General features: G+C 41.8%; 1 protein-coding gene and 1 long non-coding RNA gene across 4 annotated transcripts in view; one reads left to right on the top strand and one right to left on the bottom strand.

The window, feature by feature from the left end:
• Positions 1-21,451, bottom strand: part of TOX3 (TOX high mobility group box family member 3) — an 85,121-nt gene extending 63,670 nt beyond the window's left edge. For 2 of the 3 annotated variants that reach the window (XM_032998686.2, XM_032998698.2), the window contains exon 1: positions 14,021-14,393. In XM_032998686.2, the coding sequence (XP_032854577.1) occupies positions 14,021-14,122 (102 nt within the window). In that variant the 5' untranslated portion in view covers positions 14,123-14,393. Of the gene's footprint in view, positions 1-14,020; positions 14,394-19,681; positions 19,818-21,328 lie in introns of those variants that run through there. The other variant, XM_032998692.1, reaches the window with a different exon arrangement.
• LOC116963113 lies at positions 14,989-19,688 on the top strand. Its single transcript, XR_006165757.1, has 3 exons — positions 14,989-15,006; positions 18,077-18,110; positions 18,738-19,688. It is a non-coding gene; the product is annotated as an uncharacterized LOC116963113 (long non-coding RNA).
• Positions 21,452-26,085: the final 4,634 nt, after the last annotated feature.

Below are 26,085 nucleotides of genomic sequence, written 5' to 3'. Positions count from 1 at the left end.
GCAACTCTAGCCAAAAATATGTATTTCATCACTATGTCTGCAAGCACAAATACTCTATGATATATGGAGCTGTATAAATGCATCAATTTGCTACCTAAATAGGATTATAAACTGGACTTTTGAAGGAAAGATTGAAAGAATGGAATTATACTGTACCTACGTACCTTTGATATTAACTAGTAATCCATAATTTAACTCTAATTCTTAATTTACTCTACTGTAATTCCACTTTTATCATATATATGAAACCAACTAGTACTGTCAACATTTAAATTTAAAAATTAAGAAGCGATATTCTACAGTGACAGAAAATACAAACTGTGTGAGGGAATTGGAGTTTTCCCTTTGCCACACAAACAAATCAGGTCAGGCTATGAGTAATTAAACGTCCAAACTTGGGGTGGAGGAGTGTATCTTCAAAGAACCACATAGTTGGAGTAGCTGCTCCTTCCCAGGCTGGAATACTTACAACAGTGCTGGCAGACAGAACTTTTTACACAAACAAGACTACATACTTTGTCTTCGTGGATTAAAGGCAAATTAAAGAAATTCACTATCATAATTTTCAATTTTAATGACCTCTGGAGAAGAGAAACAGACTTTCATTGCTCATGAACACAAATGGATACTAAGATGATCTGCAAATTTTTGCACTCCAAATTTTTGCAAGAGTTTCATACACCTCCTTGAAGGGCTGTTTAGTTCCACTGTCCAAGTGCTTTTTGAGAATTAAGTTCTCATTCAGATCCATGAGACCAGAATATTTTTAGAAACTTGGAACTGAGGCAGTTACTAGTTAGCAGACCGTAGAGGTAAGGAAGCAGATGATTATCTGATGTGCATTTGCAAAACACCCACATCAAAACAAACCATCTAATAATTTGATACCACACTTCTACAGACTGCCAAACTTTTAGATATGGATTTTTCCATCACCTCTTTCAGACACTTAAAGGCCTTTGCCTCCTCACCACCACCAAGGAAAAGCATGTCATTTCTGAAGGAAGAACTAAGTGATCTCTCCATGTTCACAGATACCAGGTAACTCCCCAGCATCTATAAATCTCATTCATAATAGTTTTCCACTATAAAATTGGACTTCAGACATTAATTTTCTTTACTAGCTGTTATTCATAACTCCAAAATCATTGTTGAGTCTGTAAGGAACTACCACATCTATGATTGCCTTGTCCAAATCAGACACTCACTTGGGATCCCAGAGCACATAACACAACTTCAATATCATATCTTTAGGAATGTAAACATAAAGACTAAAAGAACCACATTAAACAAGATTAAAAGTAGGATCAACCCCAGGGTCCCTGTTTCAGTCAACCACAGTATATTTAGCATAAACTCAAAGCCTTAACAGAGACTACTGCTCCTTTGTCCCCACTATTAGGGGAAGGCTACTCTGGCACCTTACTCCTCTGGAAAGGCAAAGGCTTTCTGCTTATTCCCAGTCTAAGCCTACAGCCAGTGTTTATACAGCCACGCTTGTACCAACACTGTCTTCTGTCTCACCCTGCTGTTTCTAGTATTATTGTTAAAGCATAGACACTTAAGGTCTCTTATGTCTTCTTTTCTTAAGAAAGATAAATTCTCCAACTGTAAGATATTTATTTAAAAAAAAAAAAAATCTTTGCTGCCAGATCTGCAATTTTATGTGTCACTTCTTTCACACACTTCAAAGATGAAGATTATCTAGACCTTCTCAACTTGAAACAGCTAAATGTAGCATTTTGCTTCATTTTCGCTTGGTATCTAAGCTGAAGAAAACATAACAATGATTCATTTATTTAGTAGAAGTGCAGACAAAACCAACTGGAGACCATTTTTATGATTTCCAGTGAGGCAGATGTGCTGCTTCTGGTAAGGATGAGAGGCCAGACAGAAGTGGTGCTTTTCAGCAGCCAGAGTAACGCTTACCAACATTACAGCCTGTCCCCACATAACATATTATCAGTACTGATTCCTTTGTTTTGTCAGCAGGTACAAAGAAGTGGCTTTATCCTTTTAGGAAATGAATGGTTCAGTGCCCAAGAAACTACTACAAAATACATTCTCTGAGCTGATTTTTTTCCAGCAAGATTATGAAGCTCAATTCAAAAGCAGAAGCATCCCTCCTCTTCAAAAAGAGTATATTCCTATGTGCAAGAGCAGGATTGCACCCATTTCTTTTGAATCCATAGAAGATTTTAGAAAGTAAGGATGACAAAGAAAAGGTTGCGTACGTTTTAAATCAGTTCTTACATGAACTGTAGTTTGTCTCAGTGATTGTGGGATTTTTTTTTAAGATAAACATAAATCATCTTCACAGGGAAAACTTAAGTAGTTGGGATCAATAAAGCAACTGGCCTTGCTCTAGTGTACATACGGAGCTACATCATCTAAAATCTTATTTCTTATTTCTACATTTAAAGATCCCTGGCAACTAGAGTTTCAGAAAGAGGCTGCAGATCGGAGCTCCTTTGCTTAGGTGCCATAAGCCAACTGACTGGAGAAGCAGATGAACCCGTCCCTTTCTTTTGATCACATGAGAACCAAAGATCAGTTCTCCAAAATATAGGAAATCTTTAAGTGTGAATAACACGTATTTTCATTCTCTTCTTTCCCTCTTCCTCCTCTCCTCCCCGCCCTCCCCCCCCCCCCCAAAAAAAAAAAAGCCTCAACAGAAAACAAACAACACCCAGAGCTGCAGGAAGTTTAGGAACTCAGGCAGACTGAAAACACTTGATCCTCAAATTGTAAATATTTAGCAGTGCTCCCTAGCCACCATTTCCTCTTTCTCATTAAGGTGTTTCAGAGTCATTTCTCTATTCTCTTTCTAAATTAACAAATGACCATTTCCTTTGGCAACAGAGAATGTAATGATTACTGCTTTCTACCACAGCAGTGTGGAAGATGAAGTAAAACAGTAAGACGCAACAAAACAAGAATAGCTGGAAAAACTGTAGTTAAAAAGAAGTAGGAGATTAAAGACTTCTCACTGTCAAAATTCTGTGCCAGATTTGTGGTACGTTGCTCGTACTCACTGTAGCTGCGAAGTATCAATCTGAGTTCATGATTCTGAAGGACCAGAATTGATTTTCCTCCATGGAAAATTTCTCCTTCTTTTTGACTTTCACATTTATTTTAAAAGAAAAAGATTACATCTAGGGGGCAGAAAGCAAGGTGTATGTTTGATATCAGTTCTCACCCATGCAGACAATAAATGAAACACAGAAGATCTACAGATACTTTATATAATCTAAAATTATACGGAAAGCTGTTATATTCTTATGGTTTCTAGATTTTATATTTTCATATGCATTTTAAATACTCTATTGATGTAAATTGGTATTTTAATGGAGTTTATTATAATTTTTGAGTCACAGAAACACTGAGAATGAGGCATAACAACATCATGTTCACCTGCAGTTAGTCATATTATGAATCAAGCTCTTTATCATCACTGTCTCTCACTTATGCCTCATGATGGAATAACCTTAAAAACTTTTATTTAGAAATAATTCTGCATAAACACACAAATAACATGGAATATAATGCAGAGAACACTCTAGTGGAATTCAGTTAATTAGCAAGTGAAAAGTTGCTAGCAATGATAAGGAGCCCCATGATCTCCAAAGAAGATGTACATCTCCTGATTTATGTACACTGTACAGCTGCAAATAGCCTCTCCCCACATTTTCCAAGCAGTGGAACACTGTTACAACTGATGCAGACCAATACACATTGTCTGCTCTTTAAAAATGTGTAACTGTACAAGAGTCACATTTTTGATTCAACATTCATTAGTTACATGTATTACAAGTAACAGCTGCCAAATTTCTTTACAAAAATCAACACAAAGCTCAAAAAAAACCCCTTTAATACATTATCAAGTGAAGAATTGGGATGCTTTTCTGTTATCTAAACTTTGCCAGACTATTAAGAAAAGGGCAAATTCTGAGACCTTCCTTGAAAAACTGCTATTTACTAGAGACAAGAATACAGGAAGATAGGCAGCATACTTGTATGATATGTTATTGCCAGCAATATATTTGTGCTGATAGAAGTCAAAGCCAATCTTTGCCATCCTTACTCAAACACTTTCTAACAAAGAGAGAAAAACAAGTTGTTTGACAACTAAATTTAGAAAAACAGTTTGCTACTTGAACTGGGCAAGCTATGGTTGCAGATTCGGGCAAAATAAACACAGAAGCTCACAATACAATTTTATAGCTGTTTTATGAGAAGAATTTCAGGTAGAAGATCAAGATTGATCTCTAAACTGTACACTGGACATACCAGAAATCTGTGTATGCAAAATACTGGTGCTATTGGTTTGCCTACTTGAGTAGGTATTTACTCAACAGAACTACTATGTTTTCCCTTCACATGAACTTTGATTCATCTCTCTGAGTTATATTTAGCCCTAGATTACACTGCCTGCCTTTCACCTTGTTCAGTCAGAGCTGCGCATCAACTGAAATTCTGTCCCAGTTGTGGGTGGCTCCAAGAATTTCAGGGCAGGCAGCAGAGCCCAGGGGACATGCGAAAGCCGCCCAAGCAATGTGCTGATGCAGAGCACACTCTGAGGATGTCCTCACAGAACAGGCACCCACAAAGCCAATTCCACAAAGGCACAATTCTGGAAGCAAATCATCATCCTAGTAAGGTATGACAACTGGAAGAGCATAGGGTACTGAAACACCTCACTAACGCCACTGATGCATACACCTGATTCAAGCATTACTTTAAAAAGACCAAGGTAAGACAACCATCAGAACTGAGAATGCATGTATGTACGGCTTGTCAAATCCTTGGAACAATAATGACATATTTTCAACAAGCCATGCAATACCCTATCCACTTCACAAACATCATCCCAGCTCCCAGCACAAAGCTATTATGTTAAAAAAGACTTAGACAAATGTATGAGAACAAAACAAGGGTGGTTTTCCTTACCAGCATTTCTGCTATGTCATAAACAACAGGTAGATCTCTATCACAGAAGCAACGATGCAAGCCACCATTTAGGAGCCAGGCTGCTTTGTATGACATAACATCTGATTTACCACTCCACATGCACTCCTTGGGTCTCAGTTGCACCACCATGGAAGCATAAAAATAACTTTAAGTAGGTTTTTAAAATGTCAGAAGGAAAGGACAGCAGAAGCATCTGTTAAATCTCTTTATTTAATAATATCTTGCACTTGTAAATTATTCGCCAGGACAAAACAAACTGATACAAATTACTTCATTTTATCATTTAAAACACAGTTACTGGACACTCTAAGAAAACCACAAACAGAAAGTCACACAGGTATAAACATATTTACTTTAATGGTTACTTCGTAGTGCAAATCTAAATTAAGCTTTCATGTTTCCACCTCACAATGTATTTACTTTTGTGGTATGTCCAGTGTACAGTCTTGAGAGCAGTCTTATTTTTACTTACAGTTCTATATTGTAAAATTCTGTTTATTTTGTCACATGTTAGAGTAGGCTGTCTTTTTCACTAGAACAAATCAATACCGTGATATCCCCATATTTACATGACCACCTATTATTGCCATCATTTCATCCACACGCTTACCAAGAACCCACAAAAGCAACAGCATTAACATACTAAAGCAAACAGAATGACTATTTTCCCATGCCTAATCAAATTTTTATTTATTTAAGAAAGCAAATTGCTTTAAAAAATAGAGGACGGCTAATCCTTTATCAGTAAACAAGTTTGCTGATAAAAGTACAGTTTAACAAAATCACTTTTATTAATAACAAACTAATACTGAAATATAGTATCCTGAACCATTCAAAATTCAACTATTTGTATAAGCCATATGACTACAAAGAGAGTAGCATAAAAAGAAGAGCAGATAAATATGATCTGCTCTGAAAATAAGCTACTCCACTATTCAGGAATAGATTTTACATGGTTTTAACACAATTTTTCATGTCAAAATTAGACAGTTAATCAATACTGAGGTGTTTAAATATGTCCTGAACCTACAAACCTTTATATAATTCAATGATTTTAAATATAGGATTTGTCCCACTGGGATAGAAAGGATGATTCATACACCTCAGGTTGTTTCCATGCATGGGTTCCTTTCAAAAGAAACCAAACCAAACCAAAAAAACACCCCCAAACCAAAAAATTAATACTTTCTTAATTTGCATATCAAACTATTTCATTTTTAGGTCCCTATCTAATTTCTCTCATATTAACTGTATACAGAATTACAATGTAGACTATATCCACTTTGAGTCCTAAACATAGAATAGTTCCTCCTGAAAATTTTTCTTAGGAAAACCAAATGGAGAGATGAAGACAACTCACTTAAGTGACCAAAAATATCTGCATGCAGACTTCATTTTCCACTAATCCTACCATACTGGTAATTTTATATATTTGCAACCTTTTGTTAGGTTGCCTGGTTGATCAGAACTCTTCAGAATATTAAATACAGAGAAAAGAAAATACAAGTGTAAATTTGTCTGGTTCAAGTAATACTCTGCTTTAACATAATGATTTTACATAATCATCAATTACATACTTTGTAAAGTAGATGAAGAAAGTGAGGAGATACCCATGCTATTGCCTCTGCAGCTCTCATCTCAGCCAGTAGCAGATAAGGTCATGCCAACAACCATCACAAAAAAAAAGTAATTTAAAAAAAGCAGAAGACAACATTTCCCTAACTTCAGAGGCCGCCAGTCCAAATCCTGGCATGTCATCTCAACGCACCCTTCATTTTTAACTTCACTATGTCACAACCCACTCTTTTCCCTAGGATTTTGTCTTAACTCTCACAAGTCTTTGGCCAGAAATGATGATATATATGGTCGTAGTGACCCAGACAGTAAGAAGGGCTATAACTTTACAACAGCAAAAATAAAACATTGAATTGGTAACAATTTCTCCCATGAAATGCCAAGGGCAGGCCTGATCTAATGCCCATATAAGTAAGTAAAAGATGCCCACATTGAATCAGTCTCCAACGAGCATAAACAAAGCTGAGATATAAGTGCCAGGGGGAAAAGAAAAAAAAAAAAAATAGTAGATTTCCACCCATGATTTTTTTTTTTTTTTCTTTTTAATCAAACTTAAAGGGATATTAAGGGATACAGCTTGCAGTTTTTAGAATGGTCTGCTTTTCTTTTCCCTCTTGATACTTACACAGGGCTTTTCAACAAAACATGGGCTGCTGGTTAAACTGGCCATGTAGAAGTAAACAGAAAACACCAATACCAACAGCTGGCACATGAACCATACAAACAAACTGAAAACTAGATGTACAGCTCGTTTAAAACATTTTTCATTTCCAATAATAAACTAATATTGCCTACTTTTAGTAGCACACCTTTTCCAACAGAACTGAGTCTGCAAGCACTGGTCAATCATATCTCTAGCACTCTGCTCAAAACTCAGTTATTTTTGATGTGATGAAAACAGTATTTTCAGCCTGTCTGCCATTACCACGAAGTGTCTGAAAAATTTCATGAAAACATCTGTTTGGATACCCAAGGTACCTGTGGCAGAAACAGTTGTATAACGACAGCCTCCCCTCTTGGTTTTGCTGGTTCAGCACCTCCGTAATGCCTGTATGTTCCAATATATTGTTTCAGGCACAAACGGAGAGAATACATTCAAAAACAGAATTTGGATTGGTTTGACATGTGCTAACATGCAGTGGAAAAGATATGAAATAGAAATCTTATTACAAAAATAAATAATGAATAACGCAGCAGCAAGCATGATCTCATCAAAGTCTTCATCTGAACGCAGCATAGTGGCAAAGACCAGAAGGCTCTTGTGTGACATTGTTATCTAAAGTCCTGATTAGATTTTCACCTCAGAGTTCTCAATTTTGGTAGCAATCATCGCAAAGATACTATGGTGACTGGCACTCTATAAATACATCACACAGACAGGTAACAGTATAGAAGACGGCTATCAGATAAGAGTTTGAAGCATTTGAAGATTCAACCCTGCCATTAGGTCTGTACAACAGTACTCAATTTTATGGCAGTAGAAATGTGATTACAGATAAAAAGGTAGGATTAGTGCTGTACAAATTCTTCTCTTCTTAAATTAGATTATCATCATTCAATAGCATTAGTTAGGTTTTTAGAGAGTGTCAGAATTCAACAAATATATAGGCATGTATTAACTTTAAATTTAATAAAAGCCTGCAGCACAACCCAAAGGTCACAGTTTGATTGGCCTCACTTTGCCAGACGCTGCACAAAACTGCAACAAATGAATCACACAACTAACTTACAGTCGACGCAAGCTACTCTCATCTCAAGCATCTGCCAAAGAATATAAGCTGTTATTTCCTGTGTTTCTATTTTAGATTTTATTAGAAATTCATACTAATTCATTATAGGGTTAGCCTGGACATGGTACCTCTGTGTGAAGTACGTTTGATGCAGGCGGTGCTATGGGAATGAGGCTCTTGTCATCCCAGTGGATTTAGTCAGTATTTCCTTACTCTAGAGCCAGGGGTGTAAGTGGGTGTCCATGTCCATGGCATGCACACATCAGAGTTGTGATTGCTACAAACTATAATTATTTTTAAACACACCCACTAATTGTTTCCATACATACAGTAAATACTTCAGATTACCTCTAAGCATTAAACTCAAACTCATCATATATTGCTGTACATTATTACAAGTATCTTACTAATACAACTGTACTCTTTTGTAATGAAAATATCTAAAAAACATTCTTAAAAATTGACTTCGCTTCTAAGCATACTTTGTATACAACCAAATCCTTAAGTCTTGATAACAAATGGTACATTCAGTACAGGAGCTGCATTATTTGAGCAACAGAAAAATCATACACAGCACAATCTAATTATGTCATCACTATACAGTGTAGGTTAGTGCACAGTTCCTGCCTTTGATATATGGGGGTTTCCTTTCACATCTAGCTCTCCAAGTACCTCATGAAACCTGTAGGATGATTGCTCCTGAAAAACAGCATAATGCAAGCCATGGTGATGATACAAATTATAATTTGTATTCTTGTAGATATAGTCATCTGATCATTGCATGTCCTCTTCCAAGCACTGGGAATCCTGTCCAACTTTTCTAGCGCTGAATTGGACAGCCAAATATTTTGGGACCTTTTTTGCTCCCCAGAAGTAGTTGTCTAAATAGTCCTGAGGTTTTGAGATATCAGAGGCAGGGGAGGGCTGTTCTGGGAAAGAAGCAGTTCAGCACATTTGCCACATGTGCCAGAAGATCAATGGGGAATAATAATGATAAAATGGCATTTACGGAGTTGATACTGCAACAGAAAGTTCCCAATCCCTTACTTAAATTGTCTCCAGCAAGACCCACATTTGTGTCTGCTTATGCACACGCACCTCTACTCTCTACTTTGTGGGAGCTCCTTGGTGGTTTCTGGCTCTCTCCCATCACCTGGGGCCACCTCTGTCATGGTCAGCCTGTGGGTACACGCATGACCCCAGCATGCACCAGCTTCCAGTCACCAGAGACTACCCCCACTGCAGCAGAGCAGAGCCCAGATGTAAACTACCATATATGCAGGACAGATGATGAGGGAGCATGGAGCTTTCTATCTGAGCAGCATACGTGCACCCATTGTCTCTCACCATCTGCTATATGAAAGAAAAACCTATGCACATATAGCCACACTGAATTTGCAAGAGTAATTTTCAATCGTTTGCATAACTGTAATCCATTTTTTCCTAAAAACACACACTAATAGGAATGACTTATAGTCCCGGTTTAGCATGCTACTAAACTACTGCTGTCTTTGCTTTACCTCTGGAGGAACAAGATAACCTTCCTGAGCTTCCTTTGTAAAATGCAAAATATTTCAGCCAAAAACATCAAGCTCTGACATTCACATATGTAATGCTAGTGCCTAAATTAAAGTATGTATGTTTGAAATTTGTATCCTTCAAGGACAATCTGTGTAGAAGAGATAAACATTATAAAATGTAGACAGCTAAATAATGAAGTAAGGATTCTGGAATTTAATATAATGATAACTCAAGCACTGAGCTGTACGTGTTTAGGTTTTGGAGTTTTCTCTTTCGTTTTTCAAATTGTATTATAAGAATTATGGTTCCTTTAATAAAAAAAAAAAAAAAAAAAAGGTATTTGCTATGATGAATAGTAGTTCCTTAAATATTTTTAGTACGAGACATGTAAGTCACTCAATAAATGAAAAAGTTTGTTTAGAAAAAACTACTCAACTATAGCGAATGTCCAAAATCATTCTCCATCTGCAGAACCATAAAAGGGCTCAAAACAGAAGCAGAACATTTTACAACAGCTGGTCTCTTTCAACTTCCTGTAATTTTTATAGCTACTTTTTGGTGAATTTTTTTTTAGTACACCGCAGCAGGAGTCTTCTAGAAACAGGCAGACCATGACTTCACTTGTGCAATTCCACAAAGCAGAGGTGGATCACTGTTCTCCAGAACCACCACCAAGCAGACACATGCAGGGTCAAGTTATGTACTCTCACACCAGCACTGAAAACTTATCAAATATGGCCCTGATCCAGCAAAGCACTTAAGCACATGCTTTACTTTAAACATGTAAGTAATCCTATTAGAGTAAATGAGATTCAGCATAAACCACTGGACTGAATCTCAGAATACCTTGGTCGTGGCCCTGATTATGTCAGTGACTGACTGTGTAACCTTGGACAAATCACCATATTTCTGTGTCTTTATTTCCTTTTTTGTTCTTTACCTGTGTTTACCATGCTGCACACCATCTCAACAAAAATAATCCAAAGCTGGAATCTTCTAGAAACTACCATACTACAGCTAATGGCAGGGATATTTATGTACATCAGTTCGTTTTCATATCCTCAAAACCAATGCTCCCTCTCCCCCCCAAAAAAAAAAAAAAAACAACAAGATGACATCCCTTACCCTCAGGTCTACTTATCCAGTATTGACAACCAGTTTCAAAAGCACGACACTGCTCTTAGCAAGCAGTTGTGGAGAAGGAATCCACCTGAAGGGTCCCTGCAGGCAGGGCCAGGCCAGCTCCCAAGCACGTGTGGCCACCAGCCCCCCACTCACAGGGCCGCAGCCCGAGACCCCGAGTCTGGCCTGGGGATCCAGGGGCCAGCCTGCCACACTCCTGCCAGCGCCGTACCTGCAACAGGGAAAAAACTGGGCAGCCCCGGGGAAAAGCTGTTTAACGCGCGCAGGTGGAAGGCAGCATTCTCACAGGGTGAAATGTATTTACACTAAAAGGCTTTATGGTCAACACTGTTAGAAACTGCAACACAAGACACAGTTTTCCACAGGTAGGCCATATGCCGTTGACTGTCTTAATGATCCCGAGAATATTTTCACAGAAATAATTCTGCTTTTGCACGTGTATACAGCCACGCAGCATGTTTACTCTTGCCATCACACTTCCTGCTTCCCGGCGGTTGTGACAAGTAATGTCACTGTCACAAGGAGAATACGGATTCAGCTCCTAACAATGAAGCAGGCACGGATGAGTGGGCAGGATACTCAAATGAGTTTCAGAAGGACTTGAGGTGAAATACTGTCCCCAGTGAAATCAATAACAGTTCTCCCATTTACTTCAGCGGGGTAAATATTTCAACTCTTTTTTTCTATGCCTTCTGGTCATCTCACTGCCTAACAGAGTAATCATTTATTTTCCTTTGGAACACAGGGAAAAGGACAGAATGGATGGAAAGCAAGGGAGGGAGGGATGATTTCAAAATAAGTGTACTCTTTCTTCAGAATATCTAAAAAAAACCCCACAATCATAATGATTTTTATAGTTACAGATTATAAACAATGCAGAAAAGGAGATTAGATTAACATAGCTAAAATCTTCCTTTCTAGGAACTCATTCACAAATTCCTCTTCTGTCCTTGAAACACCTGTACACCACGTTGCTGCCTTCCCAGCTGAGCCAAAGACGAGCTCACAGCAACAGCAACACAGTTCCGCGTGTGTCGGTCTGCTCAGGATCAGGCCTTTTGCATACAAAGATATCTATTATAACACACAGGCATCATGAGCTGTACTCTGTTAATTAAAATATTTTCTGCTGCAGATTGGAAGCCTGGCCTACAAGATACTTGCCAAAATTATGTTCAGGAGCACAGCAACTGAAATGCATTTTTGAATAGGTCAGAAGTTAGTTACTTTTGACTTTTTCTGAATGCGTGCTCTGTTCTCATTGTATGATGAAGGGAAATACAGTCAAAAGGTTATATATAACTGGGCATTTACAGCAAGTTAATGGACACAATAAACTGCTGGTTTTCAGAAGAAATTAAAGATTTTGGCCATTAAAAAAAAAAAAAAAAAAGAGAGAACCCAGAATAACCTGTAACAGAGCCTGAAAGAACGCATACCATGCATAACACACTAAAGTCCCTGAATAAGTGAAATTTAGAGTAAGCATGCCGTTTGGCAGTAAGCATTGCAACTTTCCAAAATTAGTTGGCGTGTCACACAACAGCGAACATTTACTACGCCTTTCAGAGCTCCTGAAGTCCTTAGCCGCCTTCAAAGTTCAGGTTGACATTTCATCTTTAATTCATGCTCCCGTGTCTTTCTATATGAAGTACTAACAAAGCAGCGTGCCGAGCGCCGGGGCACGGGGAGCATGCGCCGGGCAGGGCTGGGCACGCTCCGCAGCGCCAGCATCGCTGCCCGCCGGCGAGGCACGCAGCCGCCCCGCCGGGACCGACAAACTTGAGCATCCCAGCAGCCGGGACGGAGATTATCCTAAAGAGCAACAGAGAAGTACGCTCATGACATCTCTTTAGAGGCAGTTTCTCTGGGAGAAAGTTTTCTTCAGCTACTGAGTCTCTTCACTCAAGCCCGCGTTATTTCTCTCTCTGCAAGTGATCTTTGCATCTCATCAAACTTCATCTACTCATTTGGAAAGGATTCTAAAACCTCAGGTTTTAACATCAGCTTAGACTTTGTGCAGCACCCTTCTTTTCCCCAGCATCTCACACAGTGCCTCACAAAAGGCCCCAGAGGTTGGACAAACATAGCACCAGGAAAAACACAGTGTGAAAGGGATCTTTATGTGCATGTGTGAGGGCCCAGTGCTAATAGCTCAATGTGCTATTGACACATCACAGTGCAAACAGCTAAGTCTTTTTCAAAATAGCGTGAGTCACAGTGTCATTCTTAACTTTGCCTTTCCCAGATTTGGGTACTTTGTGAAACAAATCATCCCCGTGTTATTAAAACCTATTTCTGTAAACGAAGGTAGCCCCTGGGAAATGACTATTGCTTCTGACCGTAACGTTTACTCCGTAAACTACACACGCCGCAGAGAAGGTGCGAAGAGATAGAAGTGGTACTGCAACTTCTCTGACAATCCTCGTCAAATCAAAACGTTTGTTATCTTCCCGTGCTAGCAGCTGATGTACTTTTAGATAATCCTCCCGTTTGGCACGTTCCTTTAGTGAGAGACTGGCCACGCCAGAGCCGGAATCATCCGAAGGAGCCGAGCGGAGCGGAGCGGAGCGGGGGGAGCCGTCCCTTCCCCTCCCTCGCAGGGACGCCCGCGCTCCCGCGGGCTCTGCGCGGGCGGCCGCGGCCCAGGGAGCGGCGGGGCGGGCCGGGGCCGGGGCCGCGGGCGCTGCGCGGTGGGGGCGGCCGCCTTTTGTTCCCCGCCCGCGGGGAGAGGGACTCGCGTCCCGGAGCTGCCGGCGGGTCTCTCGGGGTTCCGAACTCGAGCGGAACGGCCCAAGCGCCGGGCCGAGGCAGCGGGCGGGGCCCCTGGGGCGAGCCCCGCCGGCGGGAGCCGGGAGCCCGGCCCGGCCGCTCCGCTCCCGCTGCTCCGGCCCCGCCGCCGCCAACTTCCCGGGGACGGGCTCCCCACGGCCCCGCGGAGACCCGCGGGCGCACCCCGCCGCGCCGGGCATCCCCCAGCCCCGAGCATCCCCGCCCCGACGGAGCCCAAACTCCGGCTCCCCGGGAACCGGCCCTGGCAGCAGCAGCACGAAGGAATTAACACACGCGGGAATAATCACCTTGTTGTAGTTGTAGTAACCCAAACACTGGGCAAAGTCCAGGTTGGAGGGGTCTCCGGGAAGCGAGCTGCCCGCCGCAGCCGGGTAAAATCTTACATCCATGCCGGTGCTTTGGTCCAAGAAGTGCACTTGGAGAGACCGCCGGGAGGTTTAATAGATCCACCTTCAGGTGCCTTCCCCGGGGCTGGGGCGCGGGCAACGCGCCGAGGGAGGGAGAGAGGGAGGGAGAGAGGGAGGGGAGGTGCGGGGAGCCGAGCCTTCCCCGGGAGCGGGGACGAGCGAGGGCCGGGAGGCGGCGGGGGACAGCGGGGGAAAGAGGCGGCGGAAAAGTGCAGGTAAACAAGGAGGAGAGGAGAAGACGGGAGAGGAGAGGAGAGGTGGGCGGCGGAGCCCAGGTGGGTGCCCGTCCGCCTCGGCGGGAGGAGGGGAGGGGAGGAGGGAGGGCAGGGGAGAGACAGGGAGGGAGGGAGGGAGGGCTGTTGTTTTTTAAAAGCTCAGTGCCAAGCCACGGGCTTTGCCTCCGCATTCAGGAGCAGCTGCTGTACACAAAGGAGCCACGCGCCCGGCGCGGACGGACGGACGGACGGACCGACCGACCGCCGCAGGCTGCCCGCGCCACCGACAAAGGCGGGGGGGGGGGGGGGGGGGGGGAGTGGAGGGTGCCGGGCCGCCGCCGCCGCCCGCCCGCGGGGCCGGGGGAGCGGGGCACGGCGATGTCAGGGCCGCCCCGCGGCTGCCGGGGAGGGGGCCGCTGCCCCGGAGTCGGTGCAACAGGGCTGCGGGGCGAAGTGCCGAAAGAGCCGGCGCCGCGCTGGCACCGCTCCCCGGGAGGAGCGACCGGGGCCCGCGCCCCTCCCCGCCCCGCCGCCGCCCGCTGCCGCCCCCCGCGGCCGCTGCCGGGGCCGCGCCGCTGCTCGGGGCCGGGCTGGGGCCGGGGGCGGCAGCCCGCCCTGCCCACGGCCGGCCGTTCCGCCGGAGGGTGCGAGGTGAGGAACTTTAACCGCTCCCACCATTTCTCTTTTTTGTTTGTTTGTTTTTTTTTTTTTTTTTTTTTTTTTTGTAATGCACTTTATTGATCGGCACCGCTGCCTTGCTGCGTCAGGTTGATGGCAGAGGAAGGAGCGCTTCCTAACATACTGTCTAGAGCAGGACTTTAAAACACAGCAGCCTGCCTCGCAGAAACCCCCTTGAACTCTCAGAGTCACTGGATGCTGAAACAAAGCAATCCACCGATAAGCCAAGCTTGTTTAGTCAGTCACAGGCGCTGCACAGCTGTATCTGCGACCCTGCCTGGAGCTTTCCTGACCCAAAATCCTGCTCCAGAACTTTTGGAGGAAACACTAAAGCAGTACAAAGGCCATTTAACCTCACGACTTGTGCCCTGAAGACAAGGTGCGAGGAAGAAGGTTGAAAATATGCCCCTGTCTCAAGGCTCTGACAGGGAGAGAATTGCCTCTCAGGTCTAAGGCTGGTTCCAGTGCAGTTACAACATAACTGGAAATCCACCCCAGACTGTCTTTAAGTTTACTCCATTTGGTCCCAAAGTAGCAACAACACAAGCATACCCGGTTTAACGGTACGGCAGCAGCAAGACCTTCTCTGGAGCGCTCTGCATCTCTGCTGTGCCCGCTGAGGACAGACCGGCCGGGCCGGGGCCGCGCTCCCTTTGGGCTGAGGCTGGCCACGGGAGCTTGGCACCCCACGCTTCACGCCCAGGCATGATTTTGCACTGTCTAGATAGACTGGGAGTAAACTGTAACACATGCAAAAGCTGCAAGTAGGAAGGGAACATCTTTCCAACTCCATTCCTAGAAATCTTGTTTTCAATATTTGTGGTGGCACAAGTAGCTCCTGCTAACATAGAAGACACCAGATCACCCTTATTCAGGATACTGATCCTGAAGTGTCACAGTTTGAAGCAAAGAAAGATCCCTAAAGTGACATTTTGCACTAAGAGCAGAATTAAACATAGCACAGATATACATTGGTATTTATAGAGAGCACTTACATTTCTTCAGAAAGTTGATTTCTAGGTGAATGTATCAGTAGAGAAGAAAACAGGCATATTCTGTCAGATACCTGATCCAATTTCATAATCATTGTGTCAACCATTTTTAACCAAAGGGAAAAAACTGCAAAATCTACTCTTGCTAGGAGGGAAATGGTTGAGGAACATACAGCGCAGAGTTGTTCACACAGGCACACCCCGTATCGGGGGCAAAAACTATTTTTGCTCCTGAGAGAAACAAATTGTTCATAAATAAAAAGGTATTGAATCTGTTTCAGAATGCAACATTGCATTAGAGCATGCTTCCAAAGCAGTGACGGAAAAGTGGTAGCATATAGGCACAGCAAACTCATCTCTACAGAGATAAATAAAGTAATATCTGCTTTGTTTCATTCAGTGGGTGACAAACCTTTCTGTAAGCCCAAGTGTACGTGTTAGAATAAGCAGATTCTCAGGTATAGGAACAGATCACTGGCACCAAGTTCTGAGGTGCTCTGATCTATAAATACAGGTGTTTCCAGACTGCCTTGCTCTGATTCTCCACACTTTTAATGAAACCTGGAAGCATATTCCCATTGAATTCAGAGGGAAATTGCTTCAGTGAGGAATGAACAGCAAATGATTCCAAGTTTAGGGTTTGGTACCGTTGCCATATTGAGAGGAGCCTCTGAAAGGCTGCAGACCTACACAAGACACGGCTTCTGGGCAGCACGTGGCCTGTGATGCGCCAGGGCTGCTGCCCAGTTCCTGCCCTGGCTGGTGAGGGGCTGGCTGAGCAGGCACCCCCAGGCTGAGCGGGGACCCCCAGCCTGAGCAGGCACCCCTAGGCCGAGCAGGCACCCCCAGCCTGAGCAGGAACTCCCAGCCTAAGCAGGGACCCCAAGCCCGAGCAGGGACCCCCAGCCCGAGCAGGGACCCCCAGCCCGAGCAGGGACCCCCAGCCTAAGCGGGGACCCCCAGCCCGAGTGGGGACCCCCAGCCCAAGCAGGGACCCCCAGCCTGAGCGGGGACCCCCAGCCCGAGCAGGGACCCCCAGCCTGAGCGGGGACCCCCAGCCTGAGCAGCCCAGAACACCTCCCACCCCACGGCCCCGAGCACCAGCCTGTGGCACCGGCGGTGGCCGACAGAATCAGGCAAGGTGCCGTGGCGGGTGGGCAGCTGCTGCCTCTGAAATGCAAGTCTGAAATGTAGAAGATAAGCTAATAATGGTGATGTAAATAATGAAGATTTTTAAGTATTCTGATGGAATATACTGCTTAAAACACAGATTCTTCCGGAAATAAAAGAACAGGTAGAACAGGAAGACCCCAGAATATTCCATCTGGACATCACTGGCACAGGAAGTTAATGTAAAATTGAAATAGAGTAAGTCAGAATTTATATATATATATATATATATTTATATATATATATATATATATATATAAGATAGGCAAAACACTTATCCCCAAAATATTATTTGGTGAAAAGTTTTGAATTACTGTCTATTTATACAATTATGAAACTAATCCACAGAAATTTGGTGACATTTCCAGTCAAAAAAGGTCCAGTTCCTGACTATAACCTAGCTTTCGCAACATTGATGAGTGCCCAAATTAAGTCTTTTGCAGAACTAGTAAGACTGCGGTGAAATTAATGGATGACTTAAAGAAAAACAGAAGAGAAACTGGGATATATATGCTAATTTGTTTTTCTTTTTGAACAAAATATTAGGTTTTACGTGACATTGTGCCAGAGAGAATTTTACACACTAAAAAACTTAGGCAAGTGTGTCTTTTCTTTTATCAACACCTCTTCAATGTAGTTTATTAAATAAGTAAACATGAGGAATCTCTGCTACACTTTAAATCCATATTTATGACATCAAATGTCTTCGTTAGTAACAATGTATTTATCTCAGGAGGACATTTAAGATGGAATATGAGCCGAAGTATTTATATCTTTCTGTACATACCAAAAAGTTCTTCTCACAAGCTATTCTCTTTAAGGCCCTTCAGTAAAACCATGGCTTTGGAAATCAACTTTTTTTTTTTTTTTATATATTTCAGAGCAGTTGGAAGTATGAAGTATTTGCAATTTTGAGTAAGTATTCCCTTCTTCTCTACTGGTTTAATAGAAGTAAGCATCTATCTACAGTAAGTGAAGTACTCCAGTAATTTCCCTGGTTCTGGGTAGCCATGATTTCAAAGAAACTTTTTGAAAAACACTGTTCCATAAAGATTTGAATGTATGTCTACTGATGCCAACAATTATGATTCAGGCAGTAACACACAAACTCTGACTTTGTTCCATCTTCAGCTATACTTTCTTCTGACTCATCATCACAATTCAATTTTAAAAGCCATTAAGAACACTCAAACTGCTTTTCTGATGTAAGAGCAGAAACTGTACTGGAGTGAATCAGTCATATACAAACTTGAGAGTGTGCACGCACGAATTCTCACTGCTGCCCAGAAACCTTTCAGCTTGCACAGGTAAATACTAATGTTCCAGTGTAGCTGATTCCCACACAAGCCTGGGATTCCTTTTCTTTGTACCAGGACATAGCAAGAGAATGTCTTTAATGGTTATGGCTTATTTGCTTTTTCTTTAACTGGTACCCTTACAGCCTCTGCAAACTGCTTTGCAAACCCCATGTCAGTCTCCCTGTCTGTAACACAGATGCAGTACCAGAGGCTCAGTAACGTTTTCTTTCTTTTAACTCTACAGAAGTCAAAGGCACTGGGAGGAGGTTTACTCCAGCAAATAGCGGAGTCACGAAGAAAACTCAGAGATATGAGCAGAGACACCAGCTCCCCAACACCCAAATGTTGCGATGGCCAGCCAAGTCTTCCCCAGATACTGCAACTCGGCTGCCCCCACGTTCCGGGCCGGACAGTCCCCTCACTGGCACAGGCAGCAAACATGAGAGGGGGCAGGAACATGAGGGATAAGGGCGGGGAAAAGGTTGAATGAACCAAGGCTGGACAGAGACACTTCGCTCCAGTTTTTCAATGCAGAATCAACATCACAAAAGACCTGGCTTTCATTTTCACAGTGCAGCGTCCATGTCTATTAGCTCCTGTAAGAACTGGGAAGAACAAGAGAAGATGGAGGAAGACACCATCCCAAATGTCACCTGTTAAAGTACAGCACCTTAGCCCTGTCCCCCCCAGAGAACACGTGGAGGATGAAAGGGCACAAAACAAAAAGCATGGAATACAGGAGCAGAAAAGACAGACAGAGCACCAAGCAGGTTTGGTTTAGAAAATAATCTAAAGCCTCCTAGAATCAATAGGAAGTCCCTTTAATTGATTGCAATGGGCTTTGAATTAGACCTATATTCTACTTATCAAGTACAGCTGCTGAGAATCAATAATATTTTGACTTACCCCTCAAAGAAACAACTACACCAGTAAATTTTGACTAAGAAAAAGTACAATTAACAGCATATTAATTCATTAGAGTTTATCTCACTGAAGTCCCCTTCTCATCAGATTGTAGTCAGCTGGCATTTGTAAGTGATCATGCAGGCATGAATATCCTATATAAATGAGGCAGTAAAGAAAAAAACTTTTGTTCTTAGCATTAATTCAGATCAAATATTCATTGATATCTACATTTCTCAGCGAGTATCTCAAGCAGAGATCAATAAACACTTATTAGTCACTGACCACGTTTCCTGCAGTAAAGGAGGGAATGTCAGCCAGCAGATGGGAGCAGCCAAATAATCGGGGGAGCTGGAGTCTAGTGCTTGTCTGCCAGATGATCATTTACCTTCTCTTTGTCTCAGTTGCTGCATCTAGAAAACTATAGATCAAAGGATTTTTTTTTAAAAAAAAGTATTTCTAATAATTATTCCTTAAAAATAACAAATCATTGTTTCAAAATACAAGCATGGAGTGTTGCAGGAAAAAAAAAATCACAACTGGAAGATCTTGGTTTGTGAACATTCTATTTCTTTTAGACCCAAGTCAGGAAATGGATTACTTTGTGAAACTGGGAAAAACAAAATTATTAAACTTTTCAAACATTTACATGTGCCTGCTTTGATGTTTCTGTGGATTGCTGAAGTCTCTTATCTTACCTGAAGTATTTTACCACTTCAACTCACATGTGACAATTTTAACCATATTCTAGCAGAAAAAAAAAAAAAAATGTATTTGAGTTGTTTACAGAGCAGAGACAACCACTTATACTGTTGAACTATGTTACAGCAAAAAGGTTTCTGCCACTTTAAAGAAAGTATTCCACAATCCTCCAAAATAACCTGTGCGTAATGGACAATATAGGATTACTTTTTGGCAGAGTGAATATCCTGTTGCTATTGACTGCACTGTTACAGTATCCTGACATACTAGTATACAGTTATTGTGAGATAAAGACCACGTTGAAAAACAAACTGATTGCAGTACTGAAAACAGAAAAGGAACTGTCCAGTAATATAAAAATTGACTTCTTTAAGAGAACAATGACTGGAATGGCATCCTTTCTAGATTAGCATTAAAGAATAAAAGCTTTAACTGAAACTAAGAAATTGTTGCAAAGTATTCCTTTCTTCCAGGGATGCCATTTTAAACCAAGACAGGGAAACTTGGTTAGAGATAGCTGTGTGTATATGTATGTGTGTGTGTTTATATATATATATGTATATATCGCATTCATATCATCTGTTGATATAAAAAGCTGTGGAAGCTGTGTGGTATGTTTGTGTTTGTTTTTTTTTTTTTTTTCCCTCCAGCCCTCTCCACATTCATACATTTGTAGAATTTAAAGTAAAAGAATGGTTAAAAAGGGGTGTGGGGGGGGAAAAGCTGCTGACATCTGCTTTTTAAAGGGAATTTACAAGGACAATATCTACAGAAGGAAAAACATGCTCATCATGAGAAATCCAAGTTCTTGTTTAAATTTCTGTATTAGTCTAGAGGAATTTGATAGGCAGAAGCTTTTATTTTACAGTAGAACCAAATCTAATTACTGAAAGAATTATTTTAATGAAATGTATCTGAAAAGTCTTAGTGAGATATGGTGAAGAGTATTTCCAGGTGAGAAAGGTTACAACTAATCCTTGTATCTGCACCAGATTCACTCATACATGTTTTTCAGTTTTAATTTCATCCAATGTTCTATTAGGTAATTATTTGAAACGTACAGCATATAGCTATATGACCCCTGATATATTTCAGGTGCACACGTTTCATTATGAAGCCTCTAAAGAAGGATGTGGTGATGCTCCTGGAGTGCTCAAGAAAATACCTTTCTGTGATTTTGTGGATTTAATGCAATAGCACCGTGTTTCCCCAAGGAGGGGGCACACTTACCCTGGAGAGCTGCGTGGTGCCAGGGGGAGGTGTGAGCAGCCGTGCCCTGGCTGTCCCCGGGAGCCATGGAAGCGGTTGTCTGTACTCTCAGTGACTCCACAGCACATCTTTTGTTGGTGAGTGTGGAAGGGACGGGCTTTTGGTCATCGCTTGGAAGCCACTGAAGGACTTGATGAGACACTGCCAAGATTAAGGTGAAAGGACATGTATAGTTTTACAGTTGTGCCTTAAAAAATAAAAGTCATTATTTGTTGGTCTCATGCCCCTTTCAAATGTCACAGTGACTTGCTGTGATATTAATGTCACCTTCTACCAGCACAAGTTACAACATAAACTAATTAGTGATCAGTGCCAGGTACTTTTGATAGGACTGTAGACATACAGCTTTATTTGGATAGATCAGATCCATACAATAACTGGGAGTAGTCTTCCAAGGGACGCATTAGTTATCCTATAGGCCTCCTAATTAATGATGCAGTCTTCTGAAAGCATATTAATAAATCTGGTATTAAAAGGAGCATAATTCTAGCTGAGAATTAAAAAAACCCCAAACCACTATTTTATAAGTACTTGTAGTACTTAGTAATAAATTACTTCAGTCATAGTAATAGACACATACATAAATTCATCAGATTAAAAATTAACAAACAGACCTCTAGAAGGGTGATCTAGGGACTGCAATATCATCTCCAAAACAAACTGCTACACGTTTATTCAGGAGACTTACGTTCAGTTTAGAGAGTTGAGCTCTCTTTTTTGATGCTTCAATGGACCGGGTTTTCAATACTGCAAAGCTGAAGACAGATTTCATCCAGTTCTCTAGACTATTTCCCCAAGCTCATAAACAGTATGTGCCAAGCTGTTCTTAAGGAATCAGCCCTCATTTCCATGAATGGCTAATATTTAATAAAACATTTGATCACAAAACCAAATCTAAAAAAATCAGTACTAAAACAACACTCTGACTTGCTACTAAATGCAATGTTCTTTGATATAAGCCCATTTCAACTCCATTTATTCCAGGGTTCTACAGCAGTCAAACTAATCAATGCAGAATTTTCCATGTGATTTACACATTGCTTTTTAAAATGAATTGACTGAAACAAAAAATGCTTATTTCTGCTGCCTGGCTTGTTTTCTAAAACATATTCTCTTTCTTTTAAAGTGAGAGAACGACCTCTGCTTCAGGAACAATTTTCTGAGACAGTGTGTTTATCAAATGGCTTCTCTGCTTTCATGAAAACAATTTATTTTCACTGAACTCTTCAAGATAAGCATTGAAGTCAGGAAGAATGTACAATGACATTTATAATTACATTCAAGAAACAAATATTTTGCTGAAGAAAGGTTTTGGATTTTTATCTTTTTTTAGAGATACAAAATATTTTCTTTTCTCCAACATACCATTTAAAGATGTTTTCTCCCTGAAATTACGAAGTGGATTTTCCTGTGCATGGAAAGAAAAGCCTGGGACAGTAATCTTCTCATAGAAAGGCTACAGTATGCATCCTAAACAATGAAAGCTGTAGCATAATCCTTACAACTAAATTGCCTTCTCTGGCCCACTCTTAGGAAATAATCTGCAGACAAATGACAGGGAGAGCAGGGGGATACATGACCTTGCAGAGCCTCCTCCAAACGCCCCTCATATGCCCAATCTTAGAAAATGGACAAAACAATTGTCCCTTGGAATGGCACGTCCATCTCTCCAGCTTTCCTCCCACATTTTCCCCTTGCTCAGAGACAGTTGCTTAAGCCCCAGAGCTCGCTGCAGAGCCTATGGACATAGGGCATGGTGCCTCCCATTCTTTGGGGAAAGAGAAAATCTTGCTGAAAAAGCTCCCTCCACTTTCCTTATGGATTCAACCCTGGACCCACTCTCAGTTATCAACAACAAAATCTCAGTCATGCCAGACAATTTCTGCTTCCTGCTATATTCTAAACCGTTCCTAAAATCAAGGTAGTCAATAATGTATCTCATATTTCAGGACAAAGCAGCCACAGATTTAGCCATATAGTGCATGTATTTTCAAATGCAAATTCAATAACCACCTATGCAAAAGCTGCCCATGAATATATTTAAGAGTTCTGTTTGGGCTGCCTGGAAACATGGGTCTTACTGGATTAAAAAGACATATTACTATCACTCCAATGAATGCCCTTTAATTTGTGGGAATTCGTTTTAGAATTAAAAATTTAAGATCTGGTTTATTCCTTGTCAGTCAAACATCCTAGCTTTTCATTATTCCATTTTTTTCAGTGTATGGAGGTAGTTCTCATCATAAAGATTCTCTGATAAAGTTCTCCTCCGGAGACATACTCTTTTTGTAGGCTCAGCTAGTGAAGAAATATCATTCATTTGTAATACTCATCAAAGAGAAGTGGAAAAAATCAAAAGCAGCTGAAAAGAGATTGTATTTCACTAATATACACCAAGGCTTTATTTAAAATATACAATGTTAAATTTGATCAAATATCAACCCACCATTCAGAGTGAAATAATCTCTTTTAATTTGCATGTATCTGTGTGTGCCAAAGAGAAGCGTGTTTGCTTTCAAGCAGGTGCACATCCTGCTATGACTAAATCTCTAACTCATCAAATTGCTTTACCAGTGTGGGACATGCCCTTTTTTTCTGGAACAGCTTCAAGCATTTTCCCCAGCATTTCAGCCACCTGTTTACTGAGTTCATACTCCAAAGGAGATGCATGCAATTAGAAACAAGGAAATGAAAATAAATGACCTTGTTTGTTATAAATAACAAAGAGACTCAGCAAAATTAATGCAGTGAAGCCTGACCTTCTGACCTGAAAGAAAGAATCACCTCATTCCTTTGTAGCAGGCTCACAATGCTCCAGCACCAGGCATTGTTATGCAGCTTTGCCTCTTTTGATGGATCTTAAAGGACTATATTCTAAATATTAAATGTTTTACAAGTTAGATTAGGAAATTTGCATTAAAAAGCATGTTGAAACAAAGTCAAGACTGCAATAATAAAGATTATCGCTGCTTTATTTAAAGAGCACAGGTAAGCTGTGTGTATGTTAGTTCACTGTAATACAGTTTTTCAACTGAAAAGAAAATGTGGCATTCCAGGTACTAAAGAGCCATGGAATGTCTCCTTCGGTGTTTGGTGAATTGATCAGGGAGAAAGTTTTTAATTACCCAGCTCCAGGAAAAGGAAACATTTTTCTTTTGTAAATTGTTCGTGCTATGATGATCTGACTTTTGAGAAAAAAGTAATGTACTTCCAAAACTACTGCCAAAAATATACATTTTTTTTTTCATTCTCCTTTAATTAGGCAAGTAAAAATGCCTTCTTTTGTATGAAGCCCACTGGATAACATTTCTATGGGTTACATTTTCACTTTTGAATGATTCATGTCATTCTGGAACAGTGTTCAGATGTAATGGAGGGCAAGGTGTTAGAAATTTGTTTCACTGCTTGCCTTTGGATGTAATGAGAACACACAGTTGTTTTTATGGCAGTCTTCACAAAAAGAGCAGTGTGTAATTACAGTGCTGGTTCCCATCTTGTCACTCTCCAAAACAAGTCTGTTATTAATGAAGCAACTCAGAACCACTGCAGAAATGAAAGGATAAGGCGTTTGTATCTCACTGAAAGCCGTTCCTACAACAGGTATTGTTTCACAAGGATTTTTCCATAACCTGTTTAGAGAACCTCTTCTCTCACTTTCAATGACATCCATCCAGCTGCTGAGTTAAATGCAAGGCTCTTCGCAGCACCCGAGGCCTCGGCTCTGCAAGTTTCTCTTTCGCCCATAGTGAACTGCGTGGGGGACAGAGCGGGCAGCCCTACCTGCAGTGCCTGGGGGGTGAAGGGCATGTCCCCAGGGACACCGAGGGCCACCCATGCCATGGGACAGTGGAGGGAAGGCAGGCAAAACAGTCACAGAGAGGTACTGGGAAACCAGACTGACACAGGAGGAGGCATCGGGGCTGAGCCAGCAACAGGAGCGTGTGAATGCAGCCCCCGTGCCGTACCCCGACATGGAGGACCGCGACCGATGCGGTGCCTTGGGCACATGGAGCATGAGGGTACAGCAACTCTTTCCTTCCCCACCCTCTCACCCACTCTCCCACATTCAGCCACTCCACCCCCGTAGGGACGCAGCATGACTCACTCCTGCTCCCGTACTTCTACAGGAAAAGGGTGACCTGAATGAATAATTTCCAGCAGAAAAGAAGCTGATGAACACAGTCTCCCTTTCTGTTCAAGAAATGTCATGAACAACTTGTGTTTTTTTCTAGAGGTATGTATCATTAATAACTAAATGGCCCACATGGCTGAAAGTAGGGATATGCTTAAGTGTTTGATTGAATCAGAGCCCTTAAGAGTATTACCTTCTCAAAAGATCTGTATTTGTTCCATGGATTGAAACCAGACCACTCACATTTCTAAGTACTGATCTGTGAGGCCCTGTACGACAAACCACATTTGAGGAAGACCTGCACAACAAGTGGCCTTCTGAGATCTGAGTCCAACCAGAAGAAATTCTGCTCTTGTGGAGCATGAAGTCATGAGCTCTGTCCTGCTCTGGGGCTCCGCACACCATGCGTGGGCCAGAAAATACCCAGGGCTGGAGAGGGGCTGAGGCACTGCTGCGTGACATGCATGGGCTGGAACAGGGAGAGCAAAGCTGGGGATCCATTAACATGTCTCATGCTCCAAGCATGAGACCTTACTGGCCTATAAATTGTGAGTATTTATACAAATATCTATTGCGAAATGCCCAG

This window comes from Tyto alba, unplaced genomic scaffold, assembly GCF_018691265.1.
Source record: "Tyto alba isolate M040663 unplaced genomic scaffold, T.alba_DEE_v4.0 Super-Scaffold_26, whole genome shotgun sequence".
NCBI lineage: Eukaryota > Metazoa > Chordata > Aves > Strigiformes > Tytonidae > Tyto > Tyto alba.
The sequence above is the reverse complement of the archived record's forward strand: the minus strand, read 5'-3'. Positions and strand labels throughout refer to the sequence as shown.